At 42.5% G+C, this 23,574-nt stretch overlaps 1 protein-coding gene across 1 annotated transcript in view; it reads right to left on the bottom strand.

The window, feature by feature from the left end:
• The window catches only part of stat5a (signal transducer and activator of transcription 5a), an 86,247-nt gene that overhangs the window by 6,139 nt on the left and 56,534 nt on the right, over positions 1 to 23,574 (bottom strand). The window contains 3 exon segments of the mRNA XM_069148561.1: positions 6,922 to 6,997; positions 10,030 to 10,233; positions 17,338 to 19,824. Of these exon segments, the coding sequence (XP_069004662.1) occupies positions 6,922 to 6,997; positions 10,030 to 10,233; positions 17,338 to 19,824 (2,767 nt within the window).

Below are 23,574 nucleotides of genomic sequence, written 5' to 3' on the forward strand. Positions count from 1 at the left end.
CAGCCTGCTTGTCAGTCTGTCCCTGACAACTGACCTCAGCCCGTTCCTGCTTAGATTTACCGCAAAGACATTGACAAAACATAATACGCTATAATTCCCAACAGGCCCGTCATCTCAGGTCGTTCCTTCTGTAGCCACCAGCTCTTTCCAGTAACTAGTAGGCACATACCGCACCTCAACTGTTGTCAAGAGAAGTCTTTAATCAAATTGATTTCCAGTTGAGAGCAGGAGTCTGAAAACAGCCCAGTGGCAGAGTTTTTGTTTTTGAAAAATAACTCCAGGCTCCATCTTCAGTGACATTTTCGAAGGGTAGAGATAACCTTCATGTACAGGAGGTACACACTGCATTTGTTGGTTTAATATTCAATGCTCCACTTACAATTTGTGCTGTTAAAGTATGCCCTAATGTCTCGGTTTAATAATGTAGTTACTGTGTATTGTCTCCCAATACAGAAAGCATTTAAATTATTGCTCTTAAGAGTGCATCATGTGTGCGCACACATACAGGCATGTCAGAGCAGAGAACACAACTGAAAAGAGAGGAAAAATGTAGCAATAACATAAGACTTTAGCTGGATTCAATATGTGTGACTGTATGCTTGACACATGCTATAAAGAACCTTTTCTCACAATAACAGCAGTACACTTGAAATAGAACAAGACGTCAAAAGATAAATACAATCTTTGTCCGTCAGTGCATGTCAGACTGTCAGAAAGGATCCTGGACCTCTGTTGTTCTTCCAATTTTCCCAAACAATAGTGATGTAGAGCCTCTGCAGAATATGCTTCTGAGCCCGAAAGTTGCATTAACAGGGATTACGACTGATTTGATCTTGTAATCTGCTGTGGTTAATGGGCTGATGCTTGTGCAGAGCTCAGCCAGGGAAGTTTACGATCACAGGACACGGAGAGCGAGGCAGGCAGGGAGCTGAATAAGAGATGAAATTAGCTGGAGGCTCGTCGTGTTACAGCCTTTTAATTTCACAATTATTGAGCTTTTCCTTTCCCTAACAGTCACACAGTTGCTGTTCCTTACTGTCACTTGAACGGTGACATTTTAGCTAATAAACAAAACGTGGCCCCCGTGGCACACTGAGGAGATAGGGTCTTATGTTTTGCCTCTCTAGTGGAAAGAGAGAGAAAGAGAGAGAGTGCTTCGAAAGAAGGATTTAGGGGACAACATATCTCTTCTCAGTGGCCACACAAATGCGCGCGCGTGCACACACACACACACACACACACTTCAGTAAAGGCTTACAGTCTCTGCAAAGAAGGATTTTGCCTGATTTGCCCTGTAATGAGTACTGCAGCGGCACCTCTAATGCGTGTGCAGAAAAAAAGAAGAAGACAGCTACAGGCTTCATGCAGAGAGATGGAAAGGTAAGTAAACCATATCAAACAGAATCTCCAAACAGGACCTGATGAGAAGAAATGATGAAAACAAAGATGGGGAAAGGAGGTGAGCGGGAGATACACAACAGTCAGATCAGCGTTCCATTAATTTATCTTAAGTCATACACAGTGCAAAACCCAAGCTGAGTGTCATTATTGCAAAACAGAAAATGGGATTTTCCGGCTGCTGATGAGCTGGTGAAACAATGACTGTACAAAACCGAGGAAGTCAAAGGGAGGGAGATTTTAGGATCTCTTGGATTTTCTTGGTAATGGAATTGAGTTTCCGAAAACAATATCAACACTGCCAGAGTGGTTGGTCAGAGGAAGGCTTTGCATGGGAGGAGACATTGATAAACAAGCACAATAAAGCTTGCAGGGAGGCAGTAGGTCCTAAACCCATACAGCGAGCGTCCACCTGTTCCCGGGTCTGCTTTAACACGGCAGGATGCTGGGCAATATTAAAACCACACACCAGAGCACATCAACACCATAGATGTGGAATACAGTTGTGGTTTCCTTTTCGTTCACAACAGGAAAACGTGAAACTGTCACGGCAAGAAGCCAAAGCGTGGCTATTTCACGTTTTGCCATGATACCGGATTGGACGATCAGTAAAGCTATCTGTAAGAGCTATTTTCACCTCTATGTATATATCTATGCTTATTGGTATTTACAGTATATACTCTGATCACTAATTGATACAGGCACTATATCATCATGATTGTATTCAACCAAATTGCCCCACATTCAACACAGAAAAAGACTGTGATGTCTTGCTTGTGATTTGAGAAAAAAAAATATTGATCACTCAAATTACAAGCTATATAACACATGAGAGAGCGCTGCACTGACACATAAATGTCTACGTGAATTACGGACACAAATAAAAGGTCTGTAACATGTTTACTTTTTTCAGAAAAACTGCTGAAAAAAAATCCCGACTTTAAAAGTGCTCCATTTGGAAGCGAGTGAATCTGAGGCTAGTTAGGAGGAGTGGGAGTTGGGCTCCCCACATGCAGATTAGATATGCGTGCAGACACATAAGCCAGTGTACACAGTGCACACAAAAACACAGCGGTAGCATCTGGAGGTGCCAGAGTGTGCATCCCAGCTGTTTTCCTGGTCCCCCATTAGCTATGTGTGCGATGGCGAGCCATCAATAGTACCCAGGGGGAATCATCCAGCACCTCTCCATCCTCATCAACACGTCAGCTTCACTGCCCAAATCAAACTGATTAGCTGCAATAATGACTGGGCACAAACTGAACACGGGGAGGAAAGCGGAGGCGCTGCTGGGAAGTAAGAACCATAGCAACCTAAAACCGCTCCGACTATATGAGGGATGAAACTGCCAACGTGCCAATCATTTCATGTTGCTCGCATTTAAAACATAAAGGCAATTTAGGAGCTGAGAGGTTAGTTCAGGTCTCCCGTTCAGCAGCCATCTTTGTGATTATGGCTGTGTCACTTTAGCTGATGAGCAGAGCGCACTTTACTTGGCTGGGGCAAAAGTGTCAGGTGCAAACACATGCCCTAAATTAAGTTTAGATGAAGCGCACACACTCGTGCATCCCACCCCCGTCCCAGATCCTCTCTCCAATACTGACAGCCTGTCCTCTAATAGCACCTTTTTCCGCCTGTCACACAGACGTTTTACAGAAATTATACCTTTGCCTTCTGGATTGATCATACGAACAAAACCTTCAATTCCATGCAAATCTACCATCTCACTCTTCGTTTGCCTCCGATTCTCTGTGCGCAGACGGTTGTTATTATCATCGTCGTTGGTCTGTACATAATCATAAGGTTTATGAGATGGCTTCTGAAGTGTGCGTTCAGTGGATGTCAATCTATCAAAAGAGGTACATTCAGAAAGATGCAATATTTTGTTGGAGAGTCGAGTTTAACCCAATGCCCTACGTGGCTTCATTTGCTCTCTGGGGGATAAGAAATGATTGAGATGAACCGAGACAGACGAGACACAGACGACAAAAAAAGAGAACAGAGACCATTTTTGGAGACCGAGTTAAGCATGTGTGCAGGCCAACAGGTGAGTCTGTGCAGCAATTTCATTAGAGCCGTTGACTTTGAGATAAGCTACTTCAATTTAATATTTGCAATCCACTTCCAGTGCCTTTCTATTTGTCAGATATTCAGCAAAATCAAGGTCAAATTCAAAAACATTTTAAGAGCAGTCTCAAAAAGAAGTGCTCGAGCAGCTCATCCTTTTTTTTTTTTTTAAAAACTGACACAACACAATTTACTTTTCCTCATTAAGCTAAATATAATGTATCAACATAACTATATAGATGCAATTAATTTCCTACTTGTACTAAACCATACATTTAAAACTACACTTGATGGAAGAATTGTGTATATTCTGTCTGTGAGACTAAGCAGCAGATTGCGGACACCAGAGACCTGATGGGAGCAGGAAACAGATGGAGATGACAAAGAGCATGCTGAGTGGAAAAGTGGAGAAGATGTCTGCATTAATATCAGGGAGTAATTAGTTTATTAATAAAGGTGAGAGATTATTACAGCAGATCTAATAAAAATGTTTGACTCATAGAAGGAGAATCAAGCCTCCTAATTTCTCCATCAAGTACTTTTCCCACTTTTTGCTTTTAAATGCTATTTTATCACTGCAAATACAGACACAAATTTATATTTGCTTAATTTTGATGCATAAATGGAGATTGTATGTGTCGCTGTACATGGAATGATTATACATTAGTATGAGGAACATCAATATTAGAGCAATTGTGAGGAGAAACTATTGCTCATAAACCTAACAGTCAAATATGTGATTAAATACTGTTGTTAGATTCACTCTGCTCTGTATTCTGAGCTAATCTTTCTTCAGCCTTTATATTATCTTTGGCCAACAACATTTAATTTAATTTAAAGTTTAGAATTCTTATTTCCCAATTTTTAACTTGAGGCAATATGTTATATCATGTAGCTCTTTTTCTTACATTTAAAAGGTTAGGTAAATGTCAGTTCAGATCACTGGACCCAAGAGCACAACACAAGAGGAAGGCTGTAAATGCTACAAGCGAGCTTGACTTACAAAAAGTGGGTTCAAGGTTACAGAGACCAGGCAGACAAACAAAGCAAGGCTGAGACGGAAACCAAAACACAGGGAAGGATTTTTAAAAAATAAGAGCAATTGCAGCACAGAAACAGAAAAGCAAAGCCACTAAGACAGCCTAGCAGATGAGTAGGGGTGAGCTGGGGGTCTGTGTACTGCAGGGACTGAACAGAGTAGAATCAGGTGAGCAGATGGGCGGAGAAGATCCGATGATATAGCTGGCAGAAAAGCAGGGCAGGTAGGAACAGCTGGTATGAAGTGACAGGAGTGGAAGAACAGAAAATAGAAATCGGAAGCAGAATGAATGACGAAAGACAAAACCGTGACAGTAAATGGATTTTGGTGGACAGTTTTGGGCATCTTTTTCTTTTTTTTGGCAGCCTGCTGTAATGTCCTATTATGCCAGAAAAAGGGCTGATGTTTGCGTATTATATTTTTCCTTTTCCTTTTGTCTGCCTCACTTATTGCTATCAGAGCTACAACACATGTCTTAAAGCGTGGATAACCAGACATGGAAGTCATGCAAATTTGAAAAAGGGGAACGGTTTGGATTGAGGCGTGTGTGTTAGTGCTGCGGGGCGAGAGTGGGCGACAGGGAAAGTGCTATGTTTGGCATGCAGCTGAGGCCCCTCAGGGCCATCGCTCCAACCTTCTGCCTCATTGTACCATTTTTTGCACTTATGTAGAAAACCTTGTTATGTCTTCACTTCAGTTGGAAGGTTCACATGCTCCTTGGGAGCAGCTCTTCCAAAATGAATTTGTTTTTTTCAGCTGTGAGGTACAAAACAAGGCTGATTTTCTTTCTGTAGCACATACGTGTTTTCCACCTGACAGCAGCCGTCAGCTAAGCATCAGCCTCCGACATGCAGCTCCTGTCACTGCTGCGAGTGCGACTGTGTGGGGTTTAAGCACTGCTTAACTCTGCAGTCATCGCCTTTGAAGTTGCTTCCAGCAGGCTGGGGAACCTTGGAGCCAGGGGACATCACTGTGAATGAGGCCCCAACGTTCAAACCTACATCCCCGGGTAATTGCACAGCACAAGTATCAGGCTTGGCTTGTTGTGGCGGAGGAGAGCAAAACATATGCCTGCCTTCGTGTGACACGGGGGAGTAAATAAAAGCTGGGCATCGCAGGATTAAATTGGCTTACTGGCCTCGGGATATTGGGTTTGCGTGTGCCAGTCAGTGAGCCCCGGTTATCATAAACAAAAACACAGTCATGCAAAAGGGCACAACAATAATGCATGAAATATCATTTTCTGTGTTCACACCAGAGGTCTGTAACAGGCCTAAATCTGTAGGCATCACATTTGCTTCATTTATGTGTGTTGCAGTAGAATTTGAGGTGTAAACATGCAAAATGAAGATGTCATTATTCAAACTATGAGCTCCGGTTTGAGGGGCTCTTCATCAGAAGCACTGCTGCTTAGTAGAGAAGCAAAGCAAATGAGGAAGAATTAGCACTGAATGCAAAAGAGGCCAGAGAAGAGAAGGCACAGAATTTCTTGATTTGAAGCCATTTCTCTCCTAATGATCTTATTATGGTCTTTTTTTTCATCCTCTCTCCTAAAAGGCTGGACCTCGTCCATTGAGCACCCTTTTTAAAAAACACTGTAGTGCCAAAACGCTTCTTAAATTCCATCCTTTTCTCTCCGTTTTGCCATCCCTCCCCCTCTCACTCCACACTCTGTCAAACCTTTTCATTCCTCTCCTCCTCTCAGAGGTTGTTTATGCTCTCTGTCCTCTTTCTCCTGCAGCCCTTTTGTCTGTGCGGCTGGCTGATTGTTTTCACCTGCCCACTGACATGATAACTACTCTGCTGACTCACTGATGATGGCCCGCTCTATCAACAGCAGCCACTTCTGTTGATGTTGATAGAGATGCTGTAGGAGGAGATACACTACACTCATTGTGTCAGATGGGAGGACACCACACGTATTGTGTTTAAAAGAGCTGCAGATGCGCATTTTGTACATCCAATGATTCACTGGGACCTTAAAACAGAAAAGAACAGCTAAAAACATTCATCTCACACTGATCTGTTGCTTTCTTATAATGTTATTTTTCTTAAATGAATTAAAGAAAAACGCCAGTAAGTGAGGTCATTTGATTGATGTCGGATACAAATCTTGTCCGAGACGTATGAGTCATTTGAATGACAGGAAAAGAGAGAGATCTACAGTCTACTGCTATTTCTTCAAATGTCATAAAATAAAGAGAATATACACAGGAAAGAAGAGGTATCTCATCTCAAGACAATATCACACTTCAATATCAAATTTTACTGTTAAAAATACAGTAAAATAACAACAACAGAATAACAGCTTGACACAAGCATTCAGTTGTGAATGTTATGCTCTGCAGTGTAGAAAATGTAGAGGATTGACAAGGCTGACGCTGCTGAGGACACGCTCGTATCATAATGCTGCTTACCTGCCCGTTGCGCTTGTGTGAGCTTCGAGTAGACCACATCAGCTGACTCAATCAGTGTTTTGCTGGTCTGAATCATCTAGAAGACAAAGACGACAGGAAGTTAATTTGCAATGCATTTCAATGTCATACCGCCATCTCCTTAAAAGCCTTTCGCAGAGACGGAGCCAAACAAAGTGGACCTTCCTGGTACAGATGACAATGAAACAAAAATACCAAGAAGGAATCACTTCAATTAAGATACTGAGAGGTGCCTTTCTTGCCACATTGTCTGACTGTAACATATTCAATCCTATAAACAGCCCGGGCTCATTTTGAAGTATTTGGGCTGAGCTGCAATGTTTACAGACACACAAACAATTCAGCTTTAACCCAATTAAGACAAAATAGCTGTCATGTAAATGTCTTTATCTCATGACATTAATTGCGGTAAGATCATAATCAGAGGAAGCAGGGCCTTTCCAATTAATTAGGTGTGCAATATTGTAAGCAGTCTGTTTGGTTTCATAGTGTTTACAGGCTTTTAAAATGTATTGATTATTTCATTATTATCTAACAATACATGACTGGGAATGCACCTGTCATCTGCTATGGCCTCTCACTGAATATAATAATATTAGTACAGAATAGTACAGTTACACTGTAAATATATGCACATAAATCCACCACTGTAAGTAGCATAATTCAGAGTTATTTCAGCATTTCTGTCCAGTTTACACACTTGCATTACAATTGTACACATGTAATCTGATCAGTTTGTTGTCTATTTTGTGTTCATAATTATTTGTTTTACCATACATCTGTATTCATATCATCCAGAAATGTTATTCTCTGCAGTATTTTTAGGTACATAAAGCTCTACTGAGTGAAATTATACATGACTGTGAATATGTGCATTGAAATTACATATGCGTCAGTACCACAAGGAAACCAAAGAGTGGCAGAGATGCGGTTTGAGTCTTAAACATCATCCCACAGTGCTGATGAGGAGCAGCTGGATCAGCGCTGCAGCACAGAAGAGGAGGCTAATGAAGTTCCACACTCCTGGGGGAGACAGGAAGTGGACTCTGATACTGTGTGTGCATGTGTATGTGCGCGTGTGTTTGTGCATGCCTTTTCTTGTTTTACTCATCTCATGAGAACTGGTTTGAATGCAGACAGTTTCAAAGAGTGAGCTCATTGTGGACAGCCCCATCATTAAGGGGATGATTCAAGATTAAAAAAAAAAATAAAAAAAAATCGACAGAAAAAGAAAATATGTAGAACGTCAGATGTGTACTTCATCAAGTGCTTAATGATTTCCAGAAATAAAAATCTTCACCAAACCTTAGCGAATGGATGTGAGTACTGTGAATTATACTTGTAGGTGACAGTTGTGGCAAAAGTGGACGCGAGAGAGACAGTAAATATTTCTAAAAATAGGAGTCTTGAACGCAACATGGGTTGAACCCGCGCTACATTCTGATCTGGAAAGTAAAACAACTTGACATAAGATTGATTCTCTAACAAGAAATCCAAACTCTGAATGTCACAAACCTGGCATTAGCTGTCCATTAACTAACTAACAAATGACTATTTTGTTCTCCTGCTGTAAAAACAAAGACACGGTACACTGCATTGTCCGCACTCAGTTCAATCAGAAAGATTCACTGGCAAAACGCACACAAGATTTTATAAGTGCAAATGTTCAGCAAACGATTGAATGAAAGGGCCTCACGAGTAGAGTACAGAAAACATACATCTTCTGTGTGCATTTATATAGTCACATACAAGCACGTGTGTGTTTGATCTCCACTAGCCTGGCCTCTGGAAACAGACTTCCATTGTACCGATGTTTTGTCCCGCTCGGGGTTCTGACACCGGCTGGCTAACAGCCCACACGGGGGTGAGGGAGGACACGGACTGCACACTCATATTCTACAGTAAATGGCCTGGTGTTGGCAGCCACGCTCCCATGAAGTCACAGGCATTTGCACACATGTACACCCCCACATATACATACACATAAACACACACACACACACACACACACTTGCGCAAACACTGGGTCCTCTGTTCCGGAGCAAGGAGTGTGGCAACAGGCCAATCTTACAGGGGCAAACATAAACACTCAGATGCCACAGGCCATGCATCAGAACAAGTAAATACAACATTTTATCTACTCCTGAGATCACTATCAGTCCTCCAGCTGCCAATGTCTGACATAATATTGCATACAGGAGCAGTTGTGTGGAAAATAGACTGGGAGAAATAACAGAACCAGTCAAAAGAAAGTGTTGCAAAATGTGAGAAAACTTCAGACAAAATCTTTCTTGATGCCCATTGTTACAGAAATTCTAGTTTTCCTGATTAGTAAAGTTAACAAATACAAACATGGAGGGCGTGCAACACAATGTTTTTGAGATGGGTGTTCTTTAAAACATATCAATTATGAGATTCTGGACCTGCTCTTCAGCTCGTCCCTAGAAAACGTTTCTTTTGTGGACTGGAGCGTGAGAGTCGCTTTGACAGCGCTGGGCCTCCTGTCTGTCTGCGAAGCCTCATAAAAAGCTAAATCAGATTCTACGTGGAGCCGCGCGCTGCGTCGCTCCTAATGTCTGTGAACTTCTGTAGGTGTCAGCAGCAGGAGCGCTATTGACCTGAACAGCGTGGATGCTTACAACCTTTTTCCACACTAGTGACCCACTTCAGCAGCTCCACCCAAGCCTCATAAGGGAGAGGGGGAGGGGAGCAGAAGCAGCGGGTAATAACTAATTACAGACAGAGTCCTCCAACCCTCCTTTTGGGCCGTGCCAATGTCAAGGGGTGAAAAATGCAGGGTTCTTGATAGAGAGGTGGCAGGATGGAGAAGGACATGTGAAATTATACAAGGAATAGCTGCAGCTTGACGATCTGACTGGTCAATTAGGTGGTTTGGGCCGTGTTTGGAAGCAAAAGTCATCCAGCTGTGTGAATGTTTGGATCAAATGTTAAGCAATGTGGCTTGAAGAGAAAGCTAACTATTAGCTTTTTTTTTTTTCCTGATACATTTTTGTAGGCGTAGCAACTGTACAGCTGCACACAGAGCAGAGGCCTGAGGTTAGGGAGGTACACGGTGCGCTGGTTCTTTACCATGTCGTAGGCGTTGAGCACTTTGCGCAGCAGCTCAGGCACGGGCCCCTGAGCCTCCATGGTGGGGTAGGTCTCGCTCAGGTCCACCGTTACCCTCAGTGATCGCTCGCTGTTCATCAGCCAGCTCGACACCGTCAGGATGCACTGCTTCATGTTGGCAGCGGGGTTTAGGCCGCAGAGCTCCTTGAAGGACACCATGGCATTCTGGGAAGAAAACACACACATTAAAAAAGACAGGAATTTGGCTATAAATATGTAGAAAAAAAAAAGAAGGTGTAAATATAAAAATATCACTTTTGTGTGGCACATTTGTGTGAATTTTAATGAAGACACTCTGCTCAGTACAGAATGGACGGTCACCGGGTTTCTGTAATGCAATATTGAACCCGTTCTTCAATAATTTTCAGATGCTCTGGTAAGCACCATTAATTAAAGGCAAGTGTTGAATGTGGCACTATGAATAAATCAATATACATAAATATCCTGTATGTGGCTTTCTCTTGGTCCTTGTATGTCCTACAACTATAAAATGTTTCTGTTACATTGAAACTAACCACAACTTCCGATGTGTCCTACAAAAGAAAGTTCCTGCCGTGATATTGTCCTTGGCACATGAAGTGATTGTGGTCATAATGGAATGGAAAATATTGCAACTGGTGTTTGCAGATGACCTTGAGTAAGAAGATTTAAAGAGGGGATTTTTGATACTTCCCTTAGACCAGACATTAGATAAGATAGCACAAGTGTTTGTCCTGGTGACAGTAAAATTATCCATTTCCCATAACGTCAGTCTCATTCAACTTCTAACCGCAGTCCGGAAGTGCCGAAATATCCAGTCGCTCATCCAACTCTTTCTTGCTTTCTCACTTCTGTTTTCTCATATTTTTCTTTAATGGTTATTTCAGCCTTCTTCGTTCAGCCTGCATTTCTTCACAACATTTGTACTGACTGCAAATATCAAGCATGAATATGATCTAATATGATGTAAAGTACTTTTTATTTAATCTAGTACTAATAGCAACTCTTATTTTTAATCAGGGGCAGCTGCGGCTCGGTCAGTAGAACGAGTGTGCCATCAATCACAAGGTGTGATTTGAACCTCACACACCTCCTCTCCACATGTTACAGTCTCCTTGAAACCACTCCAATATAGAGTATGTGTCACTTTGGACAAAAGCATCTGCCAAATAAAAGTGACGTCATCACAGACGGAACAAATCTGCTAGCATTGTTAGCTGATTCAACTTGTTTTTAATGAATTCTTTAAAAATATTTTCTTCATTTTCGTTTTTGTGTGTGTTCTGTCCGAAACCTTCAAGTTAGCATGCTTTGACTGGGAAGCAAAAAAGCCCACAAAATGTGTCTTTTTATTTTCTTTCCAGTCACTGATGTTGCTGCTTTATATCAAACTGAAATCCGTTAACAAAGCTACGTCCTTGGTAATTGGACATTATTTCTCTAACTGCACCTACTCACCAACTCCTCACAAACCATATATCTGACACGGACGTTTGGGTATAATGTCATCTGATACCAGCACTGTTCAACGGCATTTTGTCCACCTTAAATTGACTTTCATTAGGAGTATGATCCCAGCCTCACTTTCCCTCTGTTCCACTCTTCACATTTCCTGAGCCAGCTGGCTTTTCCAGCCCACAAATTTTCAGCATGTCTTGGTTCAAAGTCTCTCCAGCTCTCGTGAATATATCTGTCAGTGTTTCATTGTCCTGCCAGCGCCAACCTCCTAACCTTTAGAGAGCGGGTCGGAGTGAAGTGAAAGAATAGAAAGTGACAGCGAAAGAGAAGGGGTGCAAACGAGCAGTCTGTGCTGAGGCGAGACGAAATGAAACCGCAAAAAACAAGAGAGATCAACGATGAGAAACATCGAGAAAACACCAAGTCAGGTAAGAGAGGGTGAGAGAGAACAAGCGACGAGTGACAGAATGGGAGAGGCCAAGAAACCCTTTAGAGGGAACAAGCCGGTGTTGGTATTTAGAAAGTCAGCCCACACACTCTGCAGTGTGGGAACCAGCTGTCTCCCTGGCTGGACCGCCATACCTCAGAGGATGTGCTGTCACAGGGAGGCCCTAACCTTCATGTAGACAAAGAGGGTGAACACGGGGGAACACGGCATCTGTATGCTGAGCCTCGTACACTGTTAACACCTCCTGAACCATTGAACGCAGCTCCAGCGCAACACAATGGTGGAAACGAGACAGCTCTAGGAATCTGGATTAAAGCCCACCGTGTGCTTATGTGAACTAGGAGCATGTGTGACTGCATGTGTTTATGTCTCAGTGTGGTCGGAGCTGAAGTTATTAGCATTCATTATGCTTTGTATAAATCCCTGCACGTGTGTGTGTGTGTGTGTGTGTGACCACATGGGTAATTGTTTTTCTGATAGTTGTGTAATAAAAGCCATACTGTTTCCAAGCCATGGTGCCACAAAACCCAATAAGAGGCTTGTGTTTTTAATTAGTCCCTTCCCCCCACTTTACTCCTCTTCCAACATTCCCCAAATGAGAGTGGCCCCGTGTCCAGTTACAACACTGCTTTTGTTTCTGTTTGCCCCTCTCGCTCTCCGTTTCTCTTTTCCATCTCGGCATCTCTCTCTTCTCTCTGGCCCACAGCGCTGTGTGATGATGGCGCACACACACGATTCAGCAAATAAAAAGAAATAACTCAATGCTGGCAGCGCTCCTCCAGCTCCATCAACACTTTATAAGGTTCATGGACAGCAGCACTCCATAAAGGACTTCATTCTGGTCTCACGCAGGAATAACTGATCTGCTGCCTGGATCCACATATGAAACATGGCAACGCATCATATCGGTCCGCTGCTCGGCGTCCACAGATTCCCTCACTGTTTAATAATCAAATGCACTTCTCTTTCCTTTATTATTCAAAGCAGACCACCTGGAAGCTTCGCTGTTTGAGGATAAAAGGAGTCTTAAAAGAGATTAGTGAGGTGAAATAATGCTTTTGGCAGAAACATCTAAAGCGAATGTGTGTGTGTTTGTGTGCACTGCTTTCAGGGCTAGTTATATACCACGGTAGTTTTAACGAGCGATATTATTTTCTTATGTTAACATCTAATCTTGGCTTCAAGTCAAGGTCGTCAGGGGTGATGAAGTTTCCACGTCTGATTGTTACCGTGTGGTTTTGTTTGCCACAGGCCCTTCTGCTGCCTGTTCACCTGCCTCCAGATCCACGGGACCAAGCTCCACACAGCTGGTCTCTACAAAGCCTCCACAACTGTCCATTATTTTTGCATTTAAAAGGCAAAGGCCTTATTCTGAAAAACACCCTTTATCCTCTTTATAACCTTCCTCTGAACTTCACCTCTTTCATTTATTGCGTCGACTTTTATCTCTTTGTTACAAAAAGAAGATATTTACATTTCAAAACGGAGGAAAATGTGGTTTGATGAGTGGTTAGTGGCGCCGGTGTTGTTTGATCAAGTATTCAAATTCAATCACCTACCGACATTCTTCTTCCAGGCCAATAGATTAGATTCTAAAGCCATTTGTTATGAGAGATGAATCAGAGCAACAATACAGATTATGGTCTGAGCGATGACACATGGCATGCCTGTGATTATTTCCATATTTAGCATTAGTTAATTGATTGGAGTTTTACAAGAGAATGGATGTTTGATTAGTCTGTGTCAGATTTACAGGACTCCTCAGTGAGCCACCGATCAAGCCTTATTCTTCATTTCTCATGCTGACTGACACCAAAGCAAAGATTACGACTTAATTTTGACAAACTGTTGGAGTCACTTTTTACATTTTTCTAAAAAGCAACAATCTTATTTTGCCAGAAAATATAGTTGTGAAATGCTTTTTTTGTCAGCATTGTTATTAATTGCTTGACTTCAAACTTTTATTTCCAAAACCACTAAAATCACCTTCCTTCTATTCTGTCCAGGTTTAAATTTGATCGTGTTACTACCTCTAAAATTACAGGATCAATTTCACCTCCAGAGCACAAACATATTCCTCTCTCTATCTGGGTCTTAGAGAGAAAAAAATTATTTCCTTTTTCACAGCACGCCTATTTCCACAACTGAAAAATGCATGACAGCATGCCACAGGATCTCTAATCACTTCTCTGCTTATTTAGTTTGGTCTGTCTTTTGTTTGCTGTGCCATTAAAATGAGGTTACTGCTTACTGAACACAGACAAACAGACCTGGGTCTTTATGATCTGGATACATAAAAAGGGATATGTTCAAATCTAGCTTGGAGAGGAACATAAATGAGCCTGTCAAATTCATATACAAGACAATACCATTATATATTTGATTTTGTGAAGCCTGCATCCTGCATCTCACATGCAACACTTCAGGTTATAGGAGACATAAGGGTGAGGAATGAAAAAAAATTGACAATAAATGACGTGGCACAGGTGCATTTAGGTATATTAGTAATAAAATATGGTACAGCTGGAAGACATTTTGTTATTTTTGGAGAATTTGAATGAGGTAGTAAAAAAAAAAAAAAATAATGATTTGTGCTCCCTGTTCACAATTTTGTTCAGTGACTTTTGCCTTGATTGTTTTTTGACATGTATTCTCAGTAATTTTTGGTAGGCTTGCTTAAAGTGCCAATTAAAGTAGGTTACTTTTACATGTTTTTAAGAACCACAATTTTTGAAAAAGTTACTTATTTATTCATTTATCATCTTTTTTTGCAGACAATTCTGGGAACACAGTTTTTCCTTGATAGAAGGAACACTGTTGATGGAGCCGTTTCAGCAGTGTACCAAGATTTTATTTGAAATTGTCAAAAAAGACTAGAGCGGGCCCCTCAAAACTAACATCCAAACAACAAAAGGCTTGCTGGCTCTCTCTGTGCTGTAATTTGGATGCAGCGCAAACGAGACAAGCTTTGGATCACACCCTTTAGTCATCACACACTAAATAATAACATGCACTGAGAGGCTTCTATTACTGGTCATCAGTGAAATATACACCGTGGTTACAAATCTTCATTTCCTCATCTGGAGGAGTTTTAAAGTAGAGCGCCGAGTGCCTAGCAACCCAGTCCTCTCCCCCTGGGCAGTAATTGTCCCTCATTAATGATTACACAATTCATAAACCTCATAATTGTACAGCAACTTCCCTTTATTAACATTCCCTTCTACAACATTAATGGAGCATGATTAGCGACAAGCCGCTATCCACAACGGTTAGTGAAATAAGTCCAATCAGAGACACTCACATCAGCTGAGCCCTACTGAGGACATAAAATGTTATGTAATTTTATCTGGTGGACTAGAGTTTTATGCCTCTTAATGTAATAACCTATATAACAATAATGACAACAACCACAATAATAATAATAACTTTGAAAATGAGTCAATACTTTTTTTCTTTGTACTTTTTCAGTCAATTGTATAACTTTTATCTACTTTTCATAATGTTCTGAATCTGCTCTGAGCTTATTCAAGCTCTGCAAAACATGAGGATGAAGTCTTTTGACATCAATGCTTGAAAAATATTGCATTATGCAATAAGATTATTTCCATTAGTATTAAAGATTCAGAGTGTAGGATTTTCGAGGATCTATTGGCAGAAATTGAATGTATTCATAACTTAAAATTTTCATTAGTGTATAATTACCTGGAACTAAGAATCAGTGGGTTTTTTTCCGCTACCTTTGAATGAGTCCTTCATATCTACACAAGGAGTGGATCCCCTTCCATTGAGCCTGCCATGTTTCTACAGGAGCCCAGAACAAACTGCTTGTACACAGGGCCTTCTGTTTTTTTTTTTTTTCTTCCCCAAGTTTTGAAGCCACCATAGAGGGTCTTAAAACCTTGGAAGGGAAGGGTGATGGGGGTTGTTTTCAGTTAGTTGCAATCTGCAACCCCACATCTAAATGGCAGTAAATCATATAGACTGCTCCCTTAAATAAAAGGATAATTGGAGTGACATGCAACTTTCATTTATTGTGTACTAAGAGACGGAAATAAGTTAGATTTGGATATCTCAGAGTCTTCAGCGAAGCCTCAGCATTTGAAGATGTTAAGCTGTTACAAAAAGTATTATTATGTGATTTTTTTTAAATAACACATCTGTAATACTGTACTTAGCAGAGGCACCGCTCTGAGTACATAAACAAATAAATAAACAAACGTAATGGATGATGTATATGCATCATGCATAGCTGACCCAAGCCATTTACAGACCGAGCAGCCAAACTAAAGCTGGTGCATCCAAATGCACAGATACACAATGGCCATAAGCTTTATAATTGTTTACAATAACATTGTGTTTGGTTTTTAGGACTGGACCACAAAGACACTAATCCAAGAGGGCTCTAAGGCATTAGACACAGAACTGACTTTAAGGTCCTCCTCCTCACATACAAAGCTCTTAAAGGGGCTCGGACCGAGTTACATCTCTAACTCTCTGGTGAACTATGAGCCTTCAAGAACACCGAGATCATCCGCTGCTGGTTTATTGGTTTATAGGTCAGTTAATACTTTCAAAAGAAAGCTCAAAACATTAGCTCTTTACATTCGCCTTTAACTAGCAACTCTTGAAGCTCTCTTGCACCTGCCATGTTCTTGAACCACCGCGCCTTTGAAATGCATATTGCTCATTTGATATTTTAACTATATATTTAAAAAGACTGACATGTTAGTGAAAAGGGAATTTCAGTAGTGTACAAACGGGTTGGACCCGTGTGAGTTTTTAACCGAGGTTTAGCAGAAAACCTGGAGGTACACTAACGAGTCTACCTTGAAGAATTTACTAAGACCACAGCAGAAAAGGAGATTTAATCTCTAGTGTATTACTGGATAATATTATAGACTGTGTGAAGTAAAGTTCGAGAAAAGTGCACAAGACGTTCAACTGCTACAAGTGCTTTTTCCGCTACTGCATTTCATTTCATGAATCCTAAAAAACGACCCAAATCAAGTCTACTTGTATTCATTTTTATGCATTTTATCAGTTTCGTATGCTTTGTATCTGTTTTATCGCATTTCTTTTCTATATTTTTAAATGTTCCTTTATATCTGTTTTTATGTGAAACACTGAATGTAATTATCTTGCTGTGAAGCACTTTGAGCTGCATTTCTTGTATGAAAGGTGCTATACAAATAAAGTTTAATATTATTATTATTATTATTTACTAGTTGCGCATAATCATAAATGCTTCCCCAGCATATAAAAATCCTCCAGGAAAGGTGTCACTCTTGAACAACTTCACATAGCAGCACAGTCAGTCCAACACTAAGCCTATGAGTAATGGTTTTAGTGATGATGTCTCATACATATTTGAAGTAGTTCCTTACCTGCACATTTTCTCTGAGGTCTGTGGCCTCCCTGAGGGGCTGGGTGGAAGCTCTGAAGAGCTCGTCCACTACTTTGATCCCTGTCGTCTTGGTGGTGGTGTACTCCCGGGCCTTCCTACCCTTCCTGACAGACAGACCCCTCTTATGAGCCTTTCCTCCACCCCGCCTGTTGGTGATGGCTACGTGAACAAACAGGGTGGTGTTGGGTAGGAACTCTCCAGTGAGAGATTGTAGAGGGACATGTCTGTAGCCTGGCTGTAGGCACTCAAATGGGATAGTGTACTGGCCGATGAACTCATCTCCAATGTAGTCGTCATCCAGAACCACAAAGCGCAGTACGGCAAGCTCCGGTAAATTGATTTGAAATTCAAAACTCTCATCAAAAATGGGGTTGTCACCATTCTGGGACACAGTCTTGGTTCTTTGCTCAGCACAGTCTGCTGGAATGCCGTGAATCTCCACATATATGTAGGGCTCCACCACATCACCTTTAGCAGCAGAACCGCGAGGCTTGGGCAAATTCTGCCCACTGATGACCTTGATGTGAAGAAGCTGTGCAGACACTCCTGGCAGGGAGTCGCGCGCATTGGCACTAAAGTAAGACACCTCCTCCCTCATGATGGCTGGTCGCAAAACATACCCGCAGTTGCCATTCTGCCTGAACCAGCCTAGGTTGAGGTCCATCATCAGGCCTGGCGTCTGGTAGTTCATGGCTACGATCTGGCAGCCACACTTCCAGAAATCCTGGGGGTTCATGTTGCTGGCATCAATCCTCATAGGTGTGGGATATACCCTGGAGAGGAAGCGCTTGTTGTAATAGACAAATTCCTCTGGGAACTCGTTGGCAAACCTGTTCGCATCTACCTCATTGAAGGAACACATCTCCCAATACTTTTGGTCCCTCTTAGAGATCTCAAAATCCCTGAACTGGACTGACTTGCAGAGAGATACAAGATCAGATAGTTCTCTGCACAGTCTGAGCCTCTTACAGCCCAACCCATTCAGGTGGTCCTTCTCATCAGCTCCCACTCTTCTGGACATTTCCAGACCTTCTTCCTCATCAGTCACATCCCCCTCGAGGTCGGGGCAGCTGGGCGGCAGCCTTTTACCCTTGAGAAGGATTTTACCTTTAAGTTTCTCAGGAGAAGGAAGGTAGTTTTCCTCTTTGTTGGGGGTTTCAACGTACAGTTTGTCCCCGAGAATCTTCTTCATGTGCTGTGCCATGACCCTCTGCTGGGGGATGCAGCAGTGGGTGACCAAGCAGAGAATCAGGGGATACTCAGAGCTCTCAAAAGCATACTGGTTTATAATGTCGAGAACTTTAGACAGAGCTAGCTGTGAAGCAACAGAGCTTCCTACGTATACCACTGGTTCATTATCGGGGCCGTCCCATACAATGACCTCAATGCTGCGACACCCCATCCTTAGAGCTCGGATGTAACTGCTGATGTCTGACGAACCCCAGAAATGGTCTTCCAGAAGGGAGGCATTATGTGAGGAGTTGATGTAGTAATGGGAGAGAGGCTGGTTCATATCCTGGCACACACGTTTGTGCTGGGGGTCAAAAATGTGGCATTCGGAGGACAGGAGGTAGTGTGTAAAACCATCGATGGAGAGGTAGCCCCTCTCTCTGCCTTCGGCGGATGGCTCAAATTTCTGAACAATATCCCTGCACATGTCCTCTGTTACACCTTCCACACCTTGCTCCACTTCTACAAACAGCATCAGATCTTTACTGTCCAGATACTCCTTGTTACTGGAGAACTGCACCAGCAGGAAGAATATCTCTGGCCGTGTGCAGAGCTCACAGTAGGCCTCCACAAAAGTGTCCATGTTAATTGCCTCTCCGTATTGGTCTTTGGCTTTCTGAAGTTCCTTGAACTTCAACTCTATCCGAGACTCTTTCATTCCAGGGTTGAGCCCCTTGATTATCTGGGTGGCTCTGAACAGGTCTATGTGTCCTTCCTTTTCCATATCTGCAAGGTCAAACACTGAGCCAATCCAAGATGTTCGTAGACTCGGTTGACTCGGTTCCACCATGTCCACTGTGTGGCGGCCATAAGACACCAGATACCTCAGGCCCATCACCCAGGTACTGACGACATCTGCTGTCGTGGCTACCAAATCTAAGGACTCATAGTTATCTCCATAGATGATTGAGAAGGCGCATTCATCGGGGAACTGATCTGAGAGACCATTGCTGCGCAGAACAGGTGTTTTCTTTCCCAAGCGGACCTCCTTAATGCTCTTGATTTCCAGTTTGGCCTTCTCTGAGTCCTTCTTGGACGGCTCCCAACGGAGCCAGTGCATGTCCGGATCCAGCAGGAAGTAGCGGTTGTACATGCGTGAGTTGGAGCGCACTTTCTTCATCTCACAACCCTCCATCATGAAGGCCATGCAAGCAGCAGTGCTGCTGATCTTACGGTCATTTGGCATCGAACTGAAGGAAACCGTTTTCTTCCTCACCTGCCTCTGTTTGGAACCATCCTGGAAACAGAGAGGGGAGGGGAAAGGTTGGAGAAGAGAGAGTTTATTGGTTACTCTTTGTATCTGAATTCGAGAGACAGCAGTGAATACAATGGCGACATAAAATGTACACAGGAGGGGAAAGACAACAAAAAGGCAGCGTTTTCACTTTCATTTACATCTAGATAGATGTATGCTAATTGAAACTTGAAAGAAAAATAATTTTTGTGATATCGCTAAAAGGTAAAGATAGACAATGAGCACTCCCACAGAAAACTGTGCTTAGCTCATGAAGACTATAATAATTGTCTCCAGTTATAAACTGTTTAATGGTAGTATTTATTTTCTCTGTTCTCCACAGCAGTGAACCAACATGCTAAGGCCCATCTTTATGGATACGGGATACAGTGGTCAATTTGAGCCATGCAAGGTCTTGTTTGACTAATGGCTTGTCATAGCTATATTTTTCATAGTCAGATGTCAAAGACACTTGTTTATCTAAAATGCACATCTCTTTTTCTTATTATTCTTCTCAGATTGTATATTACATCATTTATGAAGACAGAGACTAAGCACAATATACTGTATATTGCATGAGGTCTGTTTCTTTTTAAAACTGGACAGCTTGCTGTGATGATATAAAACTGGAGATACGATTTCCAGCTTGGCTCGATTCACAATGGTTTAATTTCACAAACAAAGTTATGGGCTTTAAAAATCGGTTTCATGTTACTTTTTAACGGCAAATGAGATTTGCTGATTAAATATTCATCCTGTGGGCAACCTCTCATAAATACATATCTTGCCAGCCGATCCCGAAGACATTGCAATGTTTGCTACAGCTCTGAGGAGCCTGTCTCTCGACGGCAACCGAGGCAAAAGCAAAACTTGTGAAAGTATTGAAACAGATGCTGCACACACCACCTGCCATGAACTTTGCAGCTTTTAGGTCTGTTGGCTTAGCTGGCAGAAAGCAGACAGTGCTGCCCTATTTCCAAACAGGGCTGTGGTTAGCTAGATAGCCTGAATGCAGATGGCCTGGTTCAGGACTTGGAAAATGGGCTTGTTGAATAATGCATACTGCAGAGAACAGTAGATTAAAATCAAACCTAACTCAATCCACAAATTACTGTTAAAGACTCCAGACAGTTTTGAGACTGTTATTGTTAAAAGGAGACAAATTCTCTATTTTATTACAACACTGTCATGTCGGTGGTGATGTTTGATTACACCTACAATATTTAATAAATGCAATCAAAGCCACCTAATCTCAGTTTTCGCCTTCGCTTCAAGTCTCTTTATCTGTTTTAGATTTTAGAAAAAAACTGGAGAGGGGCCGAGTGCCCCCAGGCTTCCCCCTGTCTTCAGCCCAAGTCTCTGGCTGCCTTCAAAGGCCTGATGGATGTCCCTTGAGGAAGGTCCAACTGTAGCCACAGTGAAACACCTCAGGACTATCCATCTTCCTCCTGACGGCCAGAGGCAGATGATGCCTGGCAACTCATCACGATTAATGAGCACCATTTGACGCAGAGCTGAAGACAGGACACGATCATCACTCTCTGGTTTTGCCCTTGTTTTACGACCTCTATCTCTTCTCCCTACAAATAAACAGCCAATATTACAATTTCAAATGTGTAATTATTCAGAGCTGTAAAAGATAACATTTTAATAGAGATACAGATAATTATTTTTGAAGGATAACATACACCTCTTGGATATCCTAGTCAGTGATCACTGATCTTAAAACAGATGGTGTGCTGTGGCCCAATGATGCCAGGACCACCCAGTTCAAAAGGGTTGCTCACTATGTGTTAAAATAGAACTATTCAAGCATTTACTTTCTCTCCCTCGAGAAATTCTTGCATGCAATTGTTGAGAGTGCTCGTGCCAAGACCCACAGGCACATGCTAATGCATGTACCCTTGCCAAGACTGTGAGGGTAAGGATGGTGCTGTTGGTTCAGCTGAGGAGTTAATACAATTCCAAGTCTTTCCAAGAGGTAACCTAGGAGCAAAGAGAGCTTGTCAACCACTTCACGTAGGGAGTTAAACAGACCACAGAACTGATGCGAGCCTTATCTTTATCTCTCTTTGTCATGGTCTCATTTCCTCCAAAAGATCATCCGCCCCTCAGCCGTCACAGTGGGAGTGGGAGATAAATCTGGAGGCCATAATCAAGAGCTCACATTTCAACCCAAACGTCACGCTCTTTAATCTCACTAGCCGGCTGCTTTCACCTCATGTGACAGAAAATTACAGTTAGCCTATTTTTAAAACGGACCAAAAAGACAGTCGGCCGCTCCCTCTGGTCTGCTCCTCGGGAGCTGTTTGCAAAAATCAACAAGATAGACATCGATGCTGAATGGAGTACTGGGGATATGTGAGACTGAAAGCAGGCGGAGCAAGTGGCTCAGTGAGGGACAATCCGTTCAGGTCTGATTGTTTCCAGACCTTCTTCAGGGAAGTGCTGTCACCGCAGAGGGTCAAAGGGTGTCAGGGTAATCTAGTGTCTCATTAACATGCTGTTGCAATTAGCCAGACAGCCAGACAGGACACAATCCGTTTCTCTCTGCCTCTCAATCAAAACCAAGCAGGCACACTGTGGGTCTGCTCCAAATCAGTTTCTACAAAAGTAAAATCAAATTCTAGTTCATGCAAAATCACAAGACTGGTGACCTCGACATAAGGGATTAATGACTCACCTGGAAAATGCAATCATTGCATAAATAATATAAATTTAAATTTCATGAATTGTAACAATTTCTTTATAACAATCGCTTTTAAATCTTTTTTTCTATCAATTTCTGCCACTGAATTTTTTTTCCACGCTTCTTTCTTTTTTCTCCTTTCCCTCTCACCATTTTTTCACAGCCTCCTGGGACTTTCCTGGTAGAGATGTCAGTATTTCTGTTTATGTGTGTGTTCGAGTGCCTGTGGCTTGACTGCCTGTTGCTGTTGCTGCGGAGATGTGGGGGTATTTCGGTCATCCTCTACAACCCCCCGCCCACCACCACCCACCCACACACACACACACACACACACACACACACACACACACACACACACACACATGTTCCAGTGGGGACAGCGGCCGCTCCGGGCTGGGTCAAACACTTCCTGATGGAAGGGTGAAGCCGCTGTAGGGGGAATGGCAAGGCTGTGAGACAAGTCCCCCCCCCCCCACAACATCCTCTGAAGGGCAGCGGTCTCTCCCTGTCAGTGTTTGTCACACTCTGACACCGAGCGCAATAAGCAGGATGACATGCGGAACTTAACTGAAGGGAGGCAATTAATGCAAAGCTCCCAGCTCCCAGGTGGCAACAGCTCTCAGGTTGCCTTCAGTCCCCTTCAGTCCCCCACTGAGTACAGTATGCCAAAACAAAAACTCCTAACTAGTGCACAGTGGATGAATTGTTTTTAGAGGACTTCCTATCATTGTATACATTTCAAATCATTGTATTTCGAATTAGATGGTTATATCATCGATATCCGCTTAGCTTGAGTTGAGGGCCAAAAAGAGGGAGCATGTCTCAGCCTCCGGACTGTCAAAAGTTGAAATGACCACAGTTCTGGGCTTCTTTTGAACACACAGAGCACAAATCTCTCCCCTGAATGTCTTCCTGTGAGACTGTGGACACACTGCTTACTTCACCAGCTTGGCCCATTTCCTCCTCATTCCAGCAAACCTACAGGACAAGCATCCCACCTCCTCGCCACGGCCTCGTTGGCCGCCTGCCACTCGCTCCTATCATATCTCAACTCCAAAACAGGT

The sequence above is a fragment of the Embiotoca jacksoni genome, unplaced genomic scaffold (genome assembly GCF_022577435.1).
Source record: "Embiotoca jacksoni isolate LCO1_2020_lvr unplaced genomic scaffold, fEmbJac1.0.p SCAF_15, whole genome shotgun sequence".
NCBI classification, from domain to species: domain Eukaryota; kingdom Metazoa; phylum Chordata; class Actinopteri; family Embiotocidae; genus Embiotoca; species Embiotoca jacksoni.